Source organism: Astatotilapia calliptera, chromosome 7, assembly GCF_964374335.1.
Source record: "Astatotilapia calliptera chromosome 7, fAstCal68.1, whole genome shotgun sequence".
Classification (NCBI taxonomy): Eukaryota; Metazoa; Chordata; class Actinopteri; order Cichliformes; family Cichlidae; genus Astatotilapia; species Astatotilapia calliptera.
Window position 1 is genome coordinate 66,436,187 of NC_137428.1, and position 20,664 is coordinate 66,456,850.

The 20,664-nt window shown below is 42.6% G+C and overlaps 1 protein-coding gene across 5 annotated transcripts in view; it reads right to left on the reverse strand.

The window, feature by feature from the left end:
- Window positions 1-20,664, reverse strand: part of tspan9a (tetraspanin 9a) — a 192,232-nt gene that overhangs the window by 23,855 nt on the left and 147,713 nt on the right. For 4 of the 5 annotated variants that reach the window (XM_026176640.2, XM_080304952.1, XM_080304950.1 and 1 more), the window contains one exon: window positions 1,312-1,503. The exons of the other annotated variant lie outside the window; for it this stretch is intronic. In XM_026176640.2, the coding sequence (XP_026032425.1) occupies window positions 1,312-1,503 (192 nt within the window). The remainder of the gene's footprint in view (window positions 1-1,311; window positions 1,504-20,664) is intronic. 5 annotated transcript variants of the gene reach the window in all.

A 20,664-nucleotide genomic window follows, 5' to 3' on the forward strand; every position in this document is an offset into this window, starting at 1 on the left:
GACAGCAGACATGGATGCCCTAAACAGAATTATTCTGGCCAAATATAAAAGGCTGTCACGCACAGATGTGGCAGGAGACTCGGTGAGAAACATCAAAACTTTGATATTTTCCGTTGACTCAGATTTTTTTTCTCTAATTCCAGCCATCTTTCACACCGCTCTGCTCTGTCTTTGCGCTCTGCTCTCTCCTCCTGCTTCACAGTTGTTAGGCAGGTGAAGGAAGCCATGTCTAACGCTGAGGATTTGGTGGGGCTTTTGACTGATGCAAGAGCTTCAAGGGATTGAGCTGTTTGTGATGTTAAGTACTCAGAGCCCCAACTCCACTTCTCATTTAAAGTTTCTATACATGAAAGTTTTTTTTTCTTTGCCTTTCTGCAGCAGATCCCTGCAAACCTCATTCTGTTGGGTGAACTCTCATAATTAACTTGTGCTTAAGATAACACACTTGTACAACTTTGGGCAAACAGTGCAACGTCAAGACAGAACAGTCTTTGTAATGAATAATAGAACATTCTCAAATCTTGAGCTTCAAAAACATCAAGTGGCTTTTGGTGTGCTCTATGCAAATACTAATTCCCCCGCCTGAAATTCCTTTCACTGGGCTTTGACCAGAGCCATGGCAATGACATGCATTAGTTGGTATTAATTTGCAGAAAGGGGGAATCCTATTGCTCAGCTCTAATTTTCCTTTGTGCACTCTTGAGGTTCGATAGAGGGCAGACTGAATTACTGAAGTAGCCCCAGTCACCTAGCTCTCCCGAGGGTCTGGTAATAGGACAAATACAAAAAAAGCTCCTGGTGGCCTGTGACCAGTGTGCCTTTGAGTATAGACACTTGCTTGCAGTTTGCGTGTGACAGTGCAGACAAGCCTTGCAGCAAAAAGACACAAAATACGAGCAGTTCTCAAAATGTTATGGCATTGCTTTTTTCCGTTTCTCATCTCTGACAAATAACTATGACTCTTAGTGGTCCATTAAAAACATTTCCAAGCTATGAAATTAGGGCTGCTACTATAAGTTTGCACAAACTTTGGCCCGCTGCCACGATTTCTATCAATTTTATACATTCATGAAAAGCTCATCTTAATATTTCATTGCTGCAAGGGTTGTATTTACCGATAAAATATGCAGCTTCCCCAGGGGTGCCAAAACTTTTGAATACAACTGATTGCAAGCGGTCAACTCTACAAATGAATTTCAGTCATAAAATGCTCGAGTGAGAGAAATTAAGAACTACAATGTGCACATTTGTGCTGTTGACAGATGTGTGACTTTTAAAAAATATTTTTGTAGGTATCCGGATTTAACTCACGCTCAGAAGCAGGCACTTGTTCTCCTTGATGGCACCCAGGCAACCGAGAAAGCCTGTTACCATGACGATGGCGCCGATGGCAATGACCATATTGGCAGCTGACAGTGAAGGGAATGAGGGTGAGAAGGTGGCGAAGCTTCCCTGAGACACCGAGAGCCAGATGCCCACACCGAGCAGCCCGCAGCCACATAACTGCAAGGCAAAAGATAAGACAGACGACAAGGTGAGAAAACAAACAGACAGGCACAACCTTTTCAGGGTAAGCTGCAGAAATGATTAGCATTCAAATTCATCTTTAGCTCTCCACTGGCTGCGTTGGTTTAATGCGAGACCTGCCGAACAATAACAGTAATTCAAAGAGTAAGGTTAGCTTTAAATTAAAAGCCATCCCCACCTCAAAAGTCCCAGTGCGACAGTCTCAATTTCCCCTCCAGCAGCCTGAGGAACTGCCCACACAATCATACATCTCCAAACACTGGTCAAAAAACGAGAGACTTTACACCAATTACAACTACAATAAGCCAATAACGCTCTGCCAGTGATTAGAGCAAAAACTGGGGTCGGGCCATGCTGGTTTTGCACGTTCGAGCTGATTTCATTAAATCCAGAACAAACAGACATGTAATTACTGCCAATCGCTGTAATGAAAACTTCCCAGCTTTATGAAATCTGCTTGCAGTAGAGTTGAGTTTCACCTAGAGGGAGCAATTCCCTAATCTCACCCTGTCACCCCGCCAGGCTCCTGCTATGTGTGTGTGTGACCTGCAGAATCCATTAATGCAATAAAGTGTTAATGGAAAGCTTAGACTGTCACGCCTGCTGATGTGCGAGTCCTCCTATCAAAGATCAGAGCAGTACATGGTCACCGCTTAGAGAGTCACATTTTTATGGAGACCTAAGAGCATAAAAATCAATAGAACATATATATGGCAATATATATGAAAAGCAAAGAGAGCTAAAATATGCAAACAAACCAGGGTAAATGATTGCACCGTTACTCTTTCCTCCTTTCTATTAACACCGCTGCCCTCTTCTCTTCTCATCTTTGCACCACTGCACCAGAAAGCTTTAATGCCTGTCAGCAATATGTACAACAAACCTGCAGTGCATGCAAACAAACAGACATGGAGGAGCACATTTACAGTGGGGCAAAAAAGTATTTAGGTCAGCCACCGATTGTGCAAGTTCCCCCACTTAAAATGATGACAGAGGTCAGTAATTTGCACCAGAGGTACACTTCAACTGTGAGAGGCAGAATGTGAAAAAAAAAATCCATGAATCCACATGGTAGGATTTGTAAAGAATTTATTGGTAAATCAGGGTGGAAAATAAGTATTTGGTCACCTCAATTTTAAATCATGCTTTTTATTTGTTCTTGTTTCTAATGTCTCTGTAAAGCACTTTGAATCGCCTTGTTGTTGAATTGTGCTATACAAATAAACTTGCCTTGCCTCAAACAAGGAAAATCTCTGGCTCTCTCAGACCTGTAACGTCTTCTGTAAGACGCTTTTCTGTCCCCCACTCGTTACCTGTATGAATGGCACCTGTTTGAACTCATCATCTGTATAAAAGACACCTGTCCACAGCCTCAAACAGTCAGACTCCAAACTCCGCCATGGCCAAGACCAAAGAGCTTTCGAAGGACACCAGGAAAAGTATTGTAGACCTGCACCAGACTGGGAAGAGTGAATCTACAATAGGCAAGCAGCTTGGTGTGAAAAAATCAACTGTGGGAGCAATCATCAGAAAATGGAAGACATACAAGACCACTGATAATCTCCCTCGATCTGGGGCTCCACGCAAGATCTCATCCCGTGGGGTCAAAATGATCATGAGAACGGTGAGCAAAGATCCCAGAACCACACGGGGGGACCTGGTGAATGACCTGCAGAGAGCTGGGACCAAAGTAACAAAGGTCACCATCAGTAACACACTACAACGGCAGGGAATCAAATCCCGCAGTGCCAGACGTGTTCCGCTGCTGAAGCCAGTGCATGTCCAGGCCCGTCTGAAGTTTGCCAGAGAGCACATGGATGATACAGCAGAGGATTGGGAGAATGTCATGTGGTCAGATGAAACCAAAGTAGAACTTTTTGGTATAAACTCAACTCGTCGTGTTTGGAGGAAGAAGAATACTGAGTTGCATCCCAAGAACACCATACCTACTGTGAAGCATGGGGGTGGAAACATCATGCTATGGGGCTGTTTTTCTGCCAAGGGGACAGGACGACTGATCCGTGTTAAGGACAGAATGAATGGGGCCATGTATCGTGAGATTTTGAGCCAAAACCTCCTTCCATCAGTGAGAACTTTGAAGATGAAACGAGGCTGGGTCTTCCAACATGACAATGATCCAAAACACACCGCCCGGGCAACAAAGGAGTGGCTCCGTAAGAAGCATTTGAAAGTCCTGGAGTGGCCTAGCCAGTCTCCAGACCTCAACCCCATAGAAAATCTGTGGCGGGAGTTGAAAGTCCGTGTTGCTCGGCGACAGCCCCAAAACATCACTGCTCTCGAGAAGATCTGCATGGAGGAATGGGCCAAAATACCAGCTACTGTGTGTGCAAACCTGGTAAAGACCTATAGTAAACGTTTGACCTCTGTTATTGCCAACAAAGGTTATGTTACAAAGTATTGAGTTGTATTTTTGTTATTGACCAAATACTTATTTTCCACCCTGATTTACGAATAAATTCTTTACAAATCCTACCATGTGGATTCATGGATTTTTTTTTTTTCACATTCTGTCTCTCACAGTTGAAGTGTACCTCTGGTGCAAATTACTGACCTCTGTCATCATTTTAGGAGGGGGAACTTGCACAATCGGTGGCTGACTAAATACTTTTTTGCCCCACAAAAGTATTTCACAGTATACAGAAGCAGTCGTGATCAAGAAGAAATTAAGATATGTGTCTGCTGCAAACTGCTTCCTCTTATTTTACTATTAAATAATTAATCAGCCACATGGAGAGATAATCTGCAGCAGCTGACAAAGTTTAACTGTCAGCTAATAACAAACCTGAAAATTTGCTGCACTATCAGCACTTCCCTAGCAAACAAGTGTAGCTCCAGTTAGACAAATGCACACAAGTGTTGATCAACAAAGTGACTGGAAACAAATTAGTCGGTGCAGTGTACTCAAAGTCGCTCTCGGCGATGTTAGGTGATGACGTATAACTGATGTGCAACTTTGGGATCGCAGCTGCAGACCTCGTGAAGTGAGGACAGATACCTCAGGTCTAATGAGTCCTATAGGATCTGTAAATACGTAAACCGAGCCTAAGAATTCTGTTCTCAGATACCAAATGAGCCCCGTCCTACTCTCACTGACCTGTGATATGTACAAGCTGTGACCTCCACAGAAACTCCTCAGAACGTATACAGACATCAGCATATTCTGCTGAATGAATGATACACCTGGTCTCACAAAGCCTGGGAAATGACTACGAGCAATTAGAAGTGAGGACAAAGCGAAAGAATGATTGTGCATAAATTCCTCAAAGATACTTGAAAGCCGAATTCCACAACTGATTGACTGCGGGGGAGTTGTGTGAAAGCCTGAAGTGAGTGCTCGCATAAACAAAGTCTTTCTGCTGTCAAGGTTGACAAGGTTGCTGCGAACAGACCAACAAGCATCAGCATGATCACTTCTGATAGAGTGAAGGAAAGGTACATCAGTGCTCAAAAGACTTTCGGTCATTCATAATCTAAATAATTCAGAGGCAACTGGCCCTTTATTCTTCCCTGATTAAAAACGGGAGAATAAAAATGTCAATTGAAAATGTTGGAAAAGGTCGTGTCCTTATGCAGAGCGGCTAATATACAGGATCGCACGCGTACCATTCAGAAGGCCAGATTACAGAGAGTGAGGAGGCATTCAAGGAAGCAGAGGACGAATAGTGAGTTTAAGAGGGCAGAAACATAGAGCGGATTTACAGCTAGTGAGGGGGAGCACCAGGAGGTTTAAGAGCCCAGGTGGGGAGCGTTACAATGCCTTCTCTTAATTGTGTTTAATGCCCAGTGCAGGGAGCTCGTCCAAGTGTGTCGCTCTCTTAAGTGACTGTGGAACCGTCCAACCCCCGCTCAATCTGTCTGATCTGAGCCTACCGAGAGCACGGTGTAATCTCTGTCCTGTTTCTACTACGACTACAACATGCTGTCATCAGACCTTTGTGTAGGTGCCTCTAGTAAAAGCTCTGATCTGTGTTATCTGACCTCAAGCACTGTACTTCTGAGCTTGACATTGAGTGCCTCTGCTGAGCTCCTTATCTTCTTTTAATTGTGGGGCAGGCGTGTTTTGATATGCCATCTGCAGGGAAGGATCAACGAATCCCAAAATACTAGAGAAGCTTTTAAATATTCATAGAGGCCTTAAAATAAAGGCAGTCATTGGTATTATATCAATGAGGAGTTAATTCCCCTATCTGTGAAAAAAAATCCAATAATCTGAATTTGCCTGTGATGTGGCAAAATTGTTGCGCTCACACTGTGGATACTTTCTGACAGTCTCCTATAATGTCCTTGAACATAAATAACCAGCAATATTGTTTGTGAGGTCTGAGATATGAACCTGACGTATACCTGCAGATATAAACAACAGTTTCAATATCTCCTGAACCCATGCAGCCCATCATTAAGCAGCTGAGGGTGACACACAACAGCCTTCCACGTCCACTACGTAACTTTTAACAATCTTCGGCGAGGGGCCGACTTTTTTATTGCTACAATTTTTCGAAGTCTTTCTTGTTTAGATAATAGAAAACACCGTCAAAACAAATCGGCTGTTTTGCCTGGATGATGTTCTGCTTTGTGTTGCTCCCATTGTGTAAGCGCTGCACAAGAGACGCTCCCCTCTTTTTATCAACCTTAAGGTTGCTTTCATATTTGAGGCTGAGGGGAAGATATCTTCCAGCTGTGATAATGAAAAAAAACATAGTTGCAGTCTGGAATATAAAGCCAGCTGCTCTAAACAGTGGATTGACTTCAGAAAGCGAACAGCACTTAAACCAGGAGGGAGGAGCGCATGTAATTGTGCTTGGTGTGGAGCCATTCTTTAAAAATCAATGGTAGTGTAAGAGTGAGCTGAGAGAATATGGCGTTTGACCTTTTCCTACGCGTTGGACAATATTGTGAGAGCACCTTGTTGGAAAGACGTCTGGAGTTCAGCGTCTAAATGTCATTTGTGGAAGAAGTGACAAAAAAACAGTAGAGAGGTGCACAGAGCACAGCGCGTCATTAACTTTCTGCTGGAGGATACAGGCACACGTGTGATGCGACTGCCTAGCTAGATGAATGGGACCCTACTGCTGGGGGCCTTATAACAAGCTCAGGGTGAAAATAATTGCAACAATACTGTGAGAAGCAACTGTGAGAAGCAACTTTCCAAACAGGAAGTTGATGTGACAGAGGTCAACCAGGAGGTCTGCAGAAGACGGATAGAGTATTAAATCCAGAGAGATTGCGAGCTGTGTATAAGTTAAAAAGAGACCAAGCCTCGAGGGAGGGAGAGGAGAAGAAGAAAATAAGGCTGACCCTTCATCTGAGCGACTGGCTTGGAGAATTATCAGCTGCTGCAGTTACTGGCTCAGTGACACGGAGCCACCCGACACAGGACCCCACTAAGAGGGAATGGGGTGTAAGTGTGTGCGAGGGACACCGGAGGACCTTTTCACACAATGATCCCTGTGAGAGGTCGCGTCCTGTCATAAAGAATGACAGCTTTTGTCAAAGTACTACTTTCTTTTCTGACTGCCCTCGTCGCAAGAGCTTGATACCAGTTGAATGAGTTTCTGAAGTTCAGAGTGTGTTATGCGAATTGGAGAGAGAAAGATTGTCAAGGCTACCAAATTCACTGCAGCTGAGACTAAACAAGTGATAAACTGAAAAAAACATGTTACAGATATTTGCTTAGCTATACTTACACCTGGAATTAGGAAGCAATTGTACCGTTAGAGCACAATAAACCATAAAGTTGGTGAAAATGCCAGCCCGAATGCCCTGCTAAAGATGGAGCCACTTTATCACTTAACACCACCCCACCCCCTCGCCTTTTACTGCAGCTCCATCTTTCTTTTCACCAGAAAATTAAAAACAAAAAAAACCTCCCCCACCCCGGCACACAAAGTCTTCTGCTCCAGCCGGCATTGATTTTGCACTGAAATGAAGACAGAGGATATTCATCGCGGCTAAAAGAAGATTTTTCAATTTTCACCAGATGATCTTGCAAGCCACTGATTCATTTTATCACATAAGAACAACACCCTGCCAGCTGCGAGAGAGAATCACAGAACAACAAACATAATAAATCAACTGTAAACATCAAATAAAAGTGACAAAGCCTTAAAGTAAAGACAGTAAAGATCTGTATTTTCTACCCAGTGAGTGGAAAAGGTCCCATTTGAAGCATGCTGTGAAGGAAAAGGAATCGTTTTAAGGATAGACCCTCCACAGAGAGTGTTTGCGTGCGCCTGTCAGACAAGGTTATTTTTTAAGACTCCTTCCTGATAAATAAATTCTCTATTCTATCCATCCTCCATGGTGGCCAGACTTGGCCAAACAAAAGAAAATGAAGGGTGGTAGATATTTTTCACATCTTCACTCCTGGTTTATTCTTTGACTCACCTAAAGGAAGCTGCTGAAGACTTGAATGAGAACAAAAACTATCAATAGCAGGGATCATACTGTGACTTCTCACAATGCCTATTGACCGCTTTTTGCTGAATGCAAGTATAAAGCCATGTAACAGCTGCAGGCCAGGTATATTGTAAATGTTCATCTCGAAAGCACAAATAAGCAGATTATTTCTAAAGAAGGACATTTCAGACACTTCGGAACACAATACAAATACATTCAGCAGAGTCCTATTGACAGTGTCTGGAATTTGTTAGATGCGTAAATATTGAAGAAGACACGAGCAAATCTGCTTCAAAAGATACATTTATGAATAAAAACATTATGTGACCCACATGTTTCACTATATTTCTTTGCCCTATGGTGCTAGACGAGGTAAGCTGTAGGCCATATACAGCTTTTCAGCAAAACTCGCCACCCTCTGTCTCCCCAGGCTTTCTGGGGGCATCCTAGCCATTCCCCCGCGAACGCTGTATGGCCAATGTGAGTTGTATAACAAGTAAATTATTCACAGAAACGGCAATGGTGGAGGTGCTTTCAGGCTCAGAATAAACACTGCATGAATTCTGAGGAGGGATGACAGATGTGGAATGTAAGATTAAAAAAGCTACGTCTGCCTAAGTTAAAGTTTCATTCAGCGAGGGGATCCTGGCAAAATCACGCAGTGTGAGAGAACTCGTGCTGCCCGACTGACTGAGTGATAAGACGGTATGCTGCTCTCTACACTGTCCATCACGTGTTTAGTCAAGCATCCAAAATATTGCAGTGCTGGGCCGGTTCTGGTTGGATGCCTCAGCTTTCCACTCTGCAATCTGGGCCTCGACTACGGTGTTTAGGGGCCCTCAGTGATGCACCTATCAATGATGCAGGGCTCACCATGTCTCCCCATCTCTCTCGAGAAGAGCTGAAAGGTCTATTCACAGCAAAGTGACTCCAAATCAATCGTGCCAGGAAGGATTAAAGACAGACGAGCCTTTCTCTGCCTGTCCAAAGCTATCCCTGCTGTCTGCACTGACACATTCACGCTCTTTCACACCTGACAACATTCTCTACCCTTAGAGGACAAGACACCAAAAGAAAGAAAGTCACGACAATGGCAGGAGAAAAACTATTAGACATCCCTGACTAATTCTGCCGTTAGATCTTTACCATCCCAACAAGACTCTTCAATCAGCCTGAGAACCCAGAGGCACTTCAATTATGCATTGAGAACAAGTAGGAGAGCACCAGGAAGAAGAACGTCATCCTGCGATTGGGGCCATAAAGTGATGAGGCTCTTATTGCCACAGCCAGTCAGAGAGTGAGAACGTGGAGACTCAGAGAGATGCGCAGGGAAATGGGGCCTGCAAGCCAAGCGCAGACTACAAAGCACACAGCCAAAGACAGACAAACACTGCCACTGGAGAGGAAAGCTCCTTTACTTCTTCATGCTGCAGATGCGCGCTGGCTGCAGGGATGGCAGCTGCACTGTCTTACAGCTATCTCATCCAAGTCAGCTCTAAATCAATGCACAGAAAACCAGTGTACTTAGTGTGTTAAAGAGATGAAGGACCATAAAAAAATCCCAGTGATGTTCTAAAGAGGACAATGAGATATAAATACATAAACTGAGCTAATAAGAGGGGGAGATGTTCCTCACACAAGGCGCTAATTAAATGTGAATTTTGCCACTCTGTTGACATCAAAGGTGCTTGAAAATATCTTACGAGGCATTTGCGTACAATAAAACGGGAACACGTTAGAAAAATAAATATCTATTTATGTGAAAGCAGTGCCTTTTTATGAGTGGCTGTTTTCCTCCACATAAACTGCCTCGCCTGTAGAGGCACACAAACATTTGGCTCGTATAAATATCTCACTCCGGTCTGCCAGTGCAGCCATGCCGAAAATCCTAAGAGACAGGCAAACGGTTGGACAGTCTCCCATTGAGTTTCACTACTTGGAGGGCTTAATGAGTGTGCTGGCTCAGCAGAGGTGCATGTGGCCGGAGCCTTGTGTATCCGACAGGTCGAACAGTCCACCTGTTCACCTGCAGCACAGGACCAAAGGGCTCGAGGAAACGGAAAATCCCTAATGCACCGCACGGCAGCTAGATTGCCACCCTCAGCAGATTACTCGGCTCCTTTTCACTCCTTGAGGGTCATCAAAACAAATCCCAAGACTCAGTGTCACAGAGCAGGGCACCAGCTTCTGTAAATGTACCTCTAAGGGTGTCAGCCGCTAAAGTGACTGACCATAATAATTCCAATGTGTGTCCTCATTTCAGAAAACCACAAACAAACAACCTCCACTTACAACATCAATCAATCAAGGCATACGGACTTCTCGGGATGAACTGATGACCTTGGCTGGCTGTGTTTGAAAATGCCTGAAGAGTAAAATATGTCATTTCTAATATATTTCAAGTGCCAGACAGTCGCATGCCTAAAATGAGCTGAAAAGCAGCCTTGGGCTTTCTCCCTGAAAATGAGTGAAACACTTGGGCAACTAACAAACACTGTTGTGGTTTTAGCTACAGGGCCAGTCTGCACAACCTTGTGCAAAAATTGCTGCTGGGTTCACTGAGAGCTGTTCGGGGAGAAATATGATACTAAGTAATGTTTTTAGTGTGCATTCAGATGTATGCGTATTACATGCTTTATTATCTCATTTCACTGCACGGAGTGGGCGTGTGGCCTTGCTGTGGGGTTGGTCTGTGCACTGCACAGCCAACCAAGATCCCATTAGAGACATTGGTGCAAACACGCAGCATATAACATTTCACCACAATGCTTACCAACACTCCTAATGAACAGAAGGGATTTGATTTCTGATGGCCAGAACCCAAAACAAACATGAGGGAGTGAAGCGACGGCATGAGCTGTGCAAAAATGTGCTTAGTCTATTCACTGTTTGTGCTTTCAGATGAATTACACAAGGGTGGAACAAATTTTTAACAAATGCATAAAAGTAAAATTGTGAACATAAGCGTATGTTTATTCCTGGAGCAGGAGTACTGTGAATGGAAACACTCAGGTTATGCAACGCGAGGCATTATGCATCCCTGGAGGGACAGCGGGAAGAAGAAGATGCAAAATATGCACATCCGCTTAAGTGAAACCCAGAGCACGAGGCAGATGCCTAGTGAGAAGAGAGCAGATTCAGATTGAAAGACATATAATCAACAGTTACACTGCATACCACCACACCACAGGGTAAATGACTTTTTCTGTGCATCTGCAAAGGATACCTTTTTCTCTTCATTCAGCTGCCTTAAAGACACCTGTGAAAAGGTGATGTAAAAAGACAACGCTTTTACACCCTTTTCTGTCATATGATAAACCATCCTGATGGTATATATATGGTATACAGTGGGGCAAAAAAGTATTTAGTCAGCCACCGATTGTGCAAGTTCCCCCACCTAAAATGATGACAGAGGTCAGTAATTTGCACCAGAGGTACACTTCAACTGTGAGAGACAGAATGTGAAAAAAAAAAAATCCATGAATCCACATGGTAGGATTTGTAAAGAATTTATTCGTAAATCAGGGTGGAAAATAAGTATCTGGTCAATAACAAAAATACAACTTAATACTTTGTAACATAACCTTTGTTGGCAATAACAGAGGTCAAACGTTTACTATAGGTCTTTACCAGGTTTGCACACACAGTAGCTGGTATTTTGGCCCATTCCTCCATGCAGATCTTCTCGAGAGCAGTGATGTTTTGGGGCTGTCGCCGAGCAACACGGACTTTCAACTCCCGCCACAGATTTTCTATGGGGTTGAGGTCTGGAGACTGGCTAGGCCACTCCAGGACTTTCAAATGCTTCTTACGGAGCCACTCCTTTGTTGCCCGGGCGGTGTGTTTTGGATCATTGTCATGTCGGAAGACCCAGCCTCGTTTCATCTTCAAAGTTCTCACTAATGGAAGGAGGTTTTGGCTCAAAATCTCACGATACATGGCCCCATTCATTCTGTCCTTAACACGGATCAGTCGTCCTGTCCCCTTGGCAGAAAAACAGCCCCATAGCATGATGTTTCCACCCCCATGCTTCACAGTAGGTATGGTGTTCTTGGGATGCAACTCAGTATTCTTCTTCCTCCAAACACGACGAGTTGAGTTTATACCAAAAAGTTCTACTTTGGTTTCATCTGACCACATGACATTCTCCCAATCCTCTGCTGTATCATCCATGTGCTCTCTGGCAAACTTCAGACGGGCCTGGACATGCACTGGCTTCAGCAGCGGAACACGTCTGGCACTGCGGGATTTGATTCCCTGCCGTTGTAGTGTGTTACTGATGGTGACCTTTGTTACTTTGGTCCCAGCTCTCTGCAGGTCATTCACCAGGTCCCCCCGTGTGGTTCTGGGATCTTTGCTCACCGTTCTCATGATCATTTTGACCCCACGGGATGAGATCTTGCGTGGAGCCCCAGATGGAGGGAGATTATCAGTGGTCTTGTATGTCTTCCATTTTCTGATGATTGCTCCCACAGTTGATTTTTTCACACCAAGCTGCTTGCCTATTGTAGATTCACTCTTCCCAGTCTGGTGCAGGTCTACAATACTTTTCCTGGTGTCCTTCGAAAGCTCTTTGGTCTTGGCCATGGCGGAGTTTGGAGTCTGACTGTTTGAGGCTGTGGACAGGTGTCTTTTATACAGATGAGTTCAAACAGGTGCCATTCATACAGGTAACGAGTGGGGGACAGAAAAGCTTCTTACAGAAGACGTTACAGGTCTGAGAGAGCCAGAGATTTTCCTTGTTTGAGGTGACCAAATACTTATTTTCCACCCTAATTTACCAATAAATTCTTTACAAATCCTACCATGTGAATTCATGGATTTTTTTTCCACATTCTGTCTCTCACAGTTGAAGTGTACCTCTGGTGCAAATTACTGACCTCTGTCATCATTTTAAGTGGGGGAACTTGCACAATCGGTGGCTGACTAAATACTTTTTTGCCCCACTGTATATATTACAGACGAGCTTTTTGTTCTGTTGCATCTTATTTGTCACAATGACATTTTATTTTGTTATGATTTTCAGATCTTTTCTTTACAGATTTTACTCGAGCAATTTGGACTTTGTGCTGAAACTCATGCAGCAAGTCTAAGTTTGTTCTTATGTTTAATATTTAATTGTTTTAAATCTTTCAATTTGAGTCTTCCTCTTCATTTTTGGCTTCTGACTTTTTAATTAATCCTAACCCTAATTTGCTATTGCATACTGTATATTAGCTTTGTGACTCTTTGTATGTGAAAAGCGCCGCACAAATTTAGCATTTTGCTTGCTTGTTTGCAATAATTCATACAACATTAGAAAAGACTGGGAGAACTTGGGGAATTTGCTGTGCTGGAATATTGCAGAACCTCTTTCTTCATTTTAGCCTCCAGCTCAGAAATCCCAGAAAATTGACCTTATCCTGTAAATGTCTTCCCAAAGCGATTCATTCTGGACATAATAAACTTAGAGTGTGAGGGAACGCAGAATGAAAACAAGACCTTACATTAACCAATAGAGAGATGCAATCTGTATTCATGGAGGTGCAGTGTGTCTGCGAGCACTGTTTGAATGTTGATGATGCTCTGTCTGCATCTGCTCCTCATCCAGGGGGAACAGGGGGAAGTAATTGTATTTCACCTTTGGACATGACAGCGACAACACCCGAATATTGTCTACAGGCCAAGATGCTCCGGTCATCCATCATTCTGAAAATGTATTCTTGAAGTAAAAGAAAAAAAAAAGAATTGATGCAATATAGATAAAGCGTTGACAGCTGTAGCATAAACAAAAAGTAGGATCCTTGAATCCTTCGGCTTTAACAACAATAAAACTTGAAATTTCTAACTTTTAATATGCCTCACATTTCATTCCACTGCCATATGGTGTAGTACTAATCAGTGTTGCTGTTGCAGACGCCGTCTCCCGTTATACCTCTCCACTTTCTCTGAATCCTACTGCTTCTTTTTGCCATTAAAAAAAACAGCTGAAGCGGGATGACATTTGACAATTCTGAAGTTTCCTGTGCATCTCCTGCTATGTGAGAATCCACAGACACACCAATAGAAATTACCTTCAGTCAGCGCAAAATCTTTCTTCAAGTTTTTCATTCATACCGAGAACCAGTGGGTTTAGGTCTGACATCAACAACAACATGACAACCCCCCATTGCCGAACGCTTGCCTCCGATAAATGCAGACCTCCCTTCTTGACTGGTGTAAAGGTCAGGTTTTAGTGGCAGCTTGATGGCACAGAAAAGCTTCCTTGACAGGCTCTGCCCCCTGTTCCTTTCGTCTTCTTTTATTCCCCCCTGAACGCCTCATTGGAGGCGCCTTTACAGTTGACATGCTAATTAGCACAGAGGGGAAATGGACTGTGTAACTACTCTTTTCTGGTCAGCCAACCTTCCAATGGCCATCGGCCCCTCATCCCAAGCCAGTGGACCACACAAAGAGACAGATCGCTAAATAATAGTGATCATCAATCCCTCTATTGTTGTGATGTTGTGATGCAATCATAGCTGTATTATTCACGAGACAGGAACAAGCCTCCTTTCAGGCATCTTTATTACATCCAGGAGACTGCATTACGACTTTGTCAGTGACCTCCGCTGGATAGTTATCAACTCCCACGGGTCTACCTCCTACTTTGAGTAAATTTTAGATTAGCATTTCTTCCTTTTTAGAAAGGAGCAAGTGCTAATCACTCAACACCGTGCTCTTGTTTTCTGGGGACAGGATAACTAGCACGGGTGACAGCCTGAAAGAGGAACATATGGATCAATGCCTGCTCCAAGAACGGCACAGGAATAAATCAATGCTCATTAGATGTGAATTAACGTCTGTCACAAAACAAATACTCGGCACTTTATGAACTTGCCTTGAGCTTTTCTTACCAACTCTTTCAAATGGATACATGTTGTTACCCAGTTAGGAGGTGAACGGTAATCATAGGCGCAATCTGAGAAGACTTGGCCAGCTGGTGCACAGTAAGGTGAAGTTAGCGCTCCTACATTTCTCCTATTACCACTTTCCATCAATCAACAAATGAGGGCATTTTACCGGATCAGAGTCTCCAACGTGACCTTCAGATGCAGTCGTTTATTTGCATAATTTTCACTTTGCATATAAAGTAATACATGTACTCTTGATTCTGTATCACAGTTTTTTGGGGAAGAATTTCTTCAAAGTAAATATAATCACCTATGTGCACTAAATATGAGCAGAGCCGCTATATCTGTGCACCAGTGCGCTGATTATGTATTTCACTTAGCAGTTTCCCCAAGTGTCCCCCAGTCATCATTTGAAAAATTCTAGTGGCACCAGTGGAGCCCAGCCTGTCATCAGACACGAGTTCAAAGACAAGGATTACTTTCAACAGAATATTGTGTGTAATTTCTGTACGTGATTGCCGCCCTGCCACACTGGCTGTTAGTTTGGTCTTGAGCCAGAAGCATGAGTCACACCAGGAGAGAGCAATGTTTCGTCAAGGACCCTCAGGAATAAAATATGGTGACCCTGAGAGACTTTAACTATTCCCTTCTCCAGTCGCTGGAACCATGCATCAACTTTGCCATCTTGCTTAAAATAACTGATCACAGACCTACTTTGAAGCCCAGTGATCTAAAATCAAAGGAGCCAAAAAGGCTCAAAGTAAAGACAAAAACCAGAAGTGGGACGAAGCCTTTTTAACATCAAAGTCATCAAATATGTAAGAGTTTCAATAAAGTACAAGACCTCGTATCCTAATTTTCTTGGATAAATTCCCTTTTTTCTCTATTCACAGCAGAAAGTGCAAAGCGAGAGAAATTCACTTTCATTTACGAGTAGAAAAAGTTGATTTTTCAATTTGAGGGGGAGTTTTTACGAGATAAGATGTCACACGATTAGATGAGACGATACAAGATTTTGTTTACCCAGCCTCAAAATGTTGTGATGATATATTTGAGAGTTGAGGCTGAGCAGCTCTCGTGTGGATAAACTCTCGCTGACAAACAGGGGATTTCACACAGGCGGACAAGCTGCATCCTAAAAACATGATTACCGAGCAACGCGATGGGATACAAATCCTTTACAAATTCCTGTTACTACTGTATCTTCATTAATCAGCTTCCCGTCCCCCATTTCTGTACGTCTCACGGACGTTGAGATGATTATTCGCGTTGGTGAGTCTTTTCTTGGGATTTTTCATGTAATCGCTACACTGAACATTGTGGGTCGAGTTTAACGATTAATATATAGACAACTTATTTCTCTTATTTGCAGGTCAGGGGGCTAAGTTAGGTCAGGTCCCAGGAAGACAAATGACACGAGGAAGCAAAAATCTGCCTGTGATTTCCTGCTGTGCAAGTTCTTCTTTTACACTGACGTGTAGTCATTGAAATGCAAACTGAACAGTGAGGAGGAGAAACTGCCGGCTACAAGTTTTATGTGGGAGTTGACAGCTGAACGGGTTCATCATTTGTTGAGAGTCCCCTCAAGCAGTTATAAATAAATACCTGGAGCCTGTGAGTTTCCAGGAGTTGGTAATGTTATTTTCTCTTTACGACCAAAAAGAGTATACCGATTCCTAAGAGATGCTGACCTAAGTTATTATACCCAGACAAGCATAGAGTTTAGGTAGAGATTTGCACTGCAGGGCTCTCCTAGGAAACGTCAGAAGCAGACTGACACTTGCACTTCTGTGTCACCCACCTTGAATTTCAAAGAAGTTATTGTTAAATATCCCCGAGAATTAAATCTATCCCAGCCCAGTGTAGCAAAGACACAAGTCTTATGGGAAACCAGCAAAGATCTGCAAAGTTATGGTTTCTTTGCCTCATAAAATTGTTGTTGCTGTTTATCTGCAGTTGCAAATGTTTGTGCATATTGAGCTCAAATGTGCATATCTTCACATGGTTTTAACTATAAAACCTTTTTAACTATAAAGGCGCAGACAACCAAAGAAAAATAGATATTTTAATGTTGGAGCTGTGTCCTGGCAGTGCAGTTGGTCATTTGCCAGTGTTTCCATGAGAAGACCTGAATAGCTGCTCACCACAAAGAGCATTAGGTTTACAGGCCCGGGTCAGTAAAGCCACAGGTCCCTCTGGTCCATATAATGCAGTAAGGTCAGCTAAAGTCCAACTAGCCACTGAGCTGATTGAGGTGGTTATATATAGATGCACTGGCAAGCTAGCTCATTCAGGGGACCGGGCTGGGGGACTGTCACAAGGCTTGCGGTGATGTAGCGCAAGTTCTTTAATCTAAAATCAGCCAATGGCATAATGGAGCAAGACACTTTTCCATGACACAAATCAGAACAGAATTTCCCCTGTGACATGAGGAGATGAAGGGAATCAATGCAGTATATATGAAGGATAATGAGGCATTAATTGTTGGTACATTGCTGAGAGTTTCAGGTGCACATCTGAAAAACAGGGCAGTAGGGGACACAGTGAGGGAGGGTCAACCATTTACCTCTGTGACTGAAAGGGAACATGCCTGTGGGATACCGGATACATGATCTGAATAGCTCAGTATTTTGGAAGATGTTAATGTGAGTGAGGCTATGCGGCGCATGTGAGCAGAGGATTTTAGCTGGAGTGTGACCATCTTTTCAACCATCTTTTCAATGTCACAGGCATATCACTCCCACTATGTGGCGTTTGAAGTTCTAATTAATGAAGCTGCTGGGCAGTGGTCACTGTGGATGAGCAACACAAGATCACTGTGAATGGAAACACTGTTACAAAGCAGAACATCATGTATTCAAAAGATTAGTCTCTATGATCATATTAAAAAAAGTACAAAATCGGTGAATATACTGGGGAGAACAAGGGTGTCATTTATTATTCATATATGCAAGTTTTTAACTGAAGTAGTGTGTTTGCACAGAGGGCAAGGCAGTATGACTGCATACAAAATTAATGGAAAGGCGTCATTAGGCGTAAGTTCACCAGGGGGCAGCACAAACTGACGTAAAGTCTTGCTTGTGAAATTCCCGGGAGCTTTGAGAATCTGCTTCATATGTGTAAGATACAAGAATAAGGAAATAACAGGAAGCACTGACACACATGATTAGCCAATGGATGAGCTGAATGCAAACACACAGTTAATGTACAGCTAATGTTATGTGCGTACACTGATCATTTGATGCATTTGAATATCATGAGGGTAACATTTGGACTGTTTCACTCTGAGCACAACTTTAAGCCTTTCAGATGAAAAGACGAACAAATGAAAATTTAAATTTCACTTTTTAATCTCAAAGTTGTTGTTTTTTTGAAAAAAAAAGAAGAACAAATACTGAATCCAGTCTGTAATATTTCCACAACTTTGTGGCCAAAATGAACAACTTTGGCTTCTTTAGAAAAACAAATGGGATGATGGTAGGGGTGGGCGATATAAACGATAAAAACGATATAAATTTGGCCAACGACAGAGATTTTGACTATATCGCTCTATCGCGATAGCGCATGTTGGTGATGTCATCAAGCTGCGCCTGTTTTGGTCGAAAGCGGCGGCTAAAACCATTATCATCTGCAAATTATGGCGGGCGACAGTCATAGCAAAGAGATGAAGCACTTTTGAAATATGGGGAAAGCCAAAAACTGCGCTTCCTCCACTTCCGTAACATTAATTCATTAATGTTGAATTCTCTCGCAGCTCCGTGTATAGCATCCTGCTATGCGATTGCATTTGTCCCTGACCACCAGAATCCCTCACGTTAACTTTTATCGAGTGGAAAAAAAAGTTGGCGTTCATCCTCCAGCTTCACTGTGCTAATGTTATGCTAACATAGCTGTGTCGCTAGCAATCACGTAGCACAACATTATATACCAGGTAGTCCAACTTCAGTAACCCTGCAAACGCCACTGCTGTTTAGTTTTCTGTCTTCATTTATGTTGGAAGTGGTAGCAGAGCTGGACGTTTGAATTAGTTTCAAAAATCTCTCAGTCAGAACATGGTATGAAATGTTTAGGTGTAAACTAGCGAGCTAACTTCCTGCTAACTTCTAACTCCGTTAAATTTAATAAATTCTGTTTTCATGGATGCCTGGATGTTAAACTTAATTGTTACACCCAATAAAGCAGCAACGCTGATGATTTAATTAAAGATGAAAAAATTTCGACCGTTTTTAACTCTTAGTGTTTGTTTGACTTTGGGACCTGAATCTGACGGAGTTTTGGACCCAGATTACTCCGCGAAGCTCCTCACTATGGCAGCCGTAATGCTCTGACATCCATCAAGCAGTGCGGCTTACCAAAGTTGTACTAAAACATTTTTTAACAGATTTCTGCACGCAGAAATCGGTTCGAGGTCAGTAAGCACAACCAGAATTCAGGCACACTCTCTATTTTTGAGAAAATTAAAGGATTTTAAGTGTGCCTTATAGTGTGGAAAATACGTTATACAGAAGAAAAGAATATATCGTGATATATATCGTTACCGCACATGCTTCAAATTATATCGCGATATGAATTTTAGGCCATATCGCCCAGCCCTAGATGATGGAATTTCAAACATTATGAAATCTCTACTGGCATTCAAAAAATAGCAGATATCTTGGCCCCAGTGCAGTCTGGATAGCACTAAGCACAGTATACAACATGTGTTAGACAGCAAACCTTTAAATTTTTTAAGATTTTTTACATCTTAAACAGAAGAACCCCAAAATGTATTCATAATGTAAAAGTGACAAGGAGGAAGCCCCCCTGATGCTCACTCAGGCTTGAGAACGCTGCACGTTTTGATACAGCTGCTCCTTCTCACCCTGAGGTGGGAGAAAATGCTTTTTTACAAAGTAGAGGAAAGGCACTAAAATCTATTACGCCATACTGAATGGCTTTTTGCATTTTGACAGAAAAGTGCATTCTTTAGCAGCGGCAGTAGTAAGTGTTGGGTGTATTTTTCACTGCACTTAAATCTCATCTCATTCTTTCTTGCCAATTTGCATCACAAGGGGATACTCTGATGGCCTTCCCTATAATGAAAATGGAAAGACATTCATTAAGCTTGATCTTCAGACTCTGGACAAGCACTCATCACTGGTGATTAAGTGCAGACAGGAAATTTCATTCATACACAGCTCACAAATAAAAATGAGAGAAAACACATGCTTTCATTTTTTTCTCTGAGCTCCAAATGAAGCAATAATAAGTGAGAGATGAAAAGAAATTAATCACTAACCGTAATTATTAAGATCATTATGCGCCATGTGTCGTATATTGTATGGACAACCATGGCAAAAGACAAATGTGTGGATATGCGGACAATAAATATGAAAAAGCGGTTAATTTGTCAGTAAAATGATAATGTCATTAATGTGAGTCACATTTTGCGTCTGCTGTCTATACTGCGAGTAAAGGTTGGCGGAGTGAACGTGCAGGTGGAGCAGAGGTGCATTTCTCTAAATGTCATGGATGATTACCTAACTTAAGCTACATCTGTCATCCATTCTGCTCGTAGTTAGCTTAGTAAACAGACTTTCGGTGGTAATCCTTATTAGCTGAGCACAAATAGGAAGGATTGTGGAAATGAAGACCTTTACGGCAGACGGCCAAGATTAACTCTGACTTGTGAGTTATGACAGGCTGACTGAGAGAAGTTCTTCTACAGTCCAGTGAAAGCGATTACAATTAAAATAGAACAAGTTGAACTAAAATTGCTTTTGTCAGCCAGCGTGAGATCAGCTGAAGGTGGATGAGCGGCACGTGAAATACACGTTTTATTATTTTATCTGAGATTTGGAGCAGACTG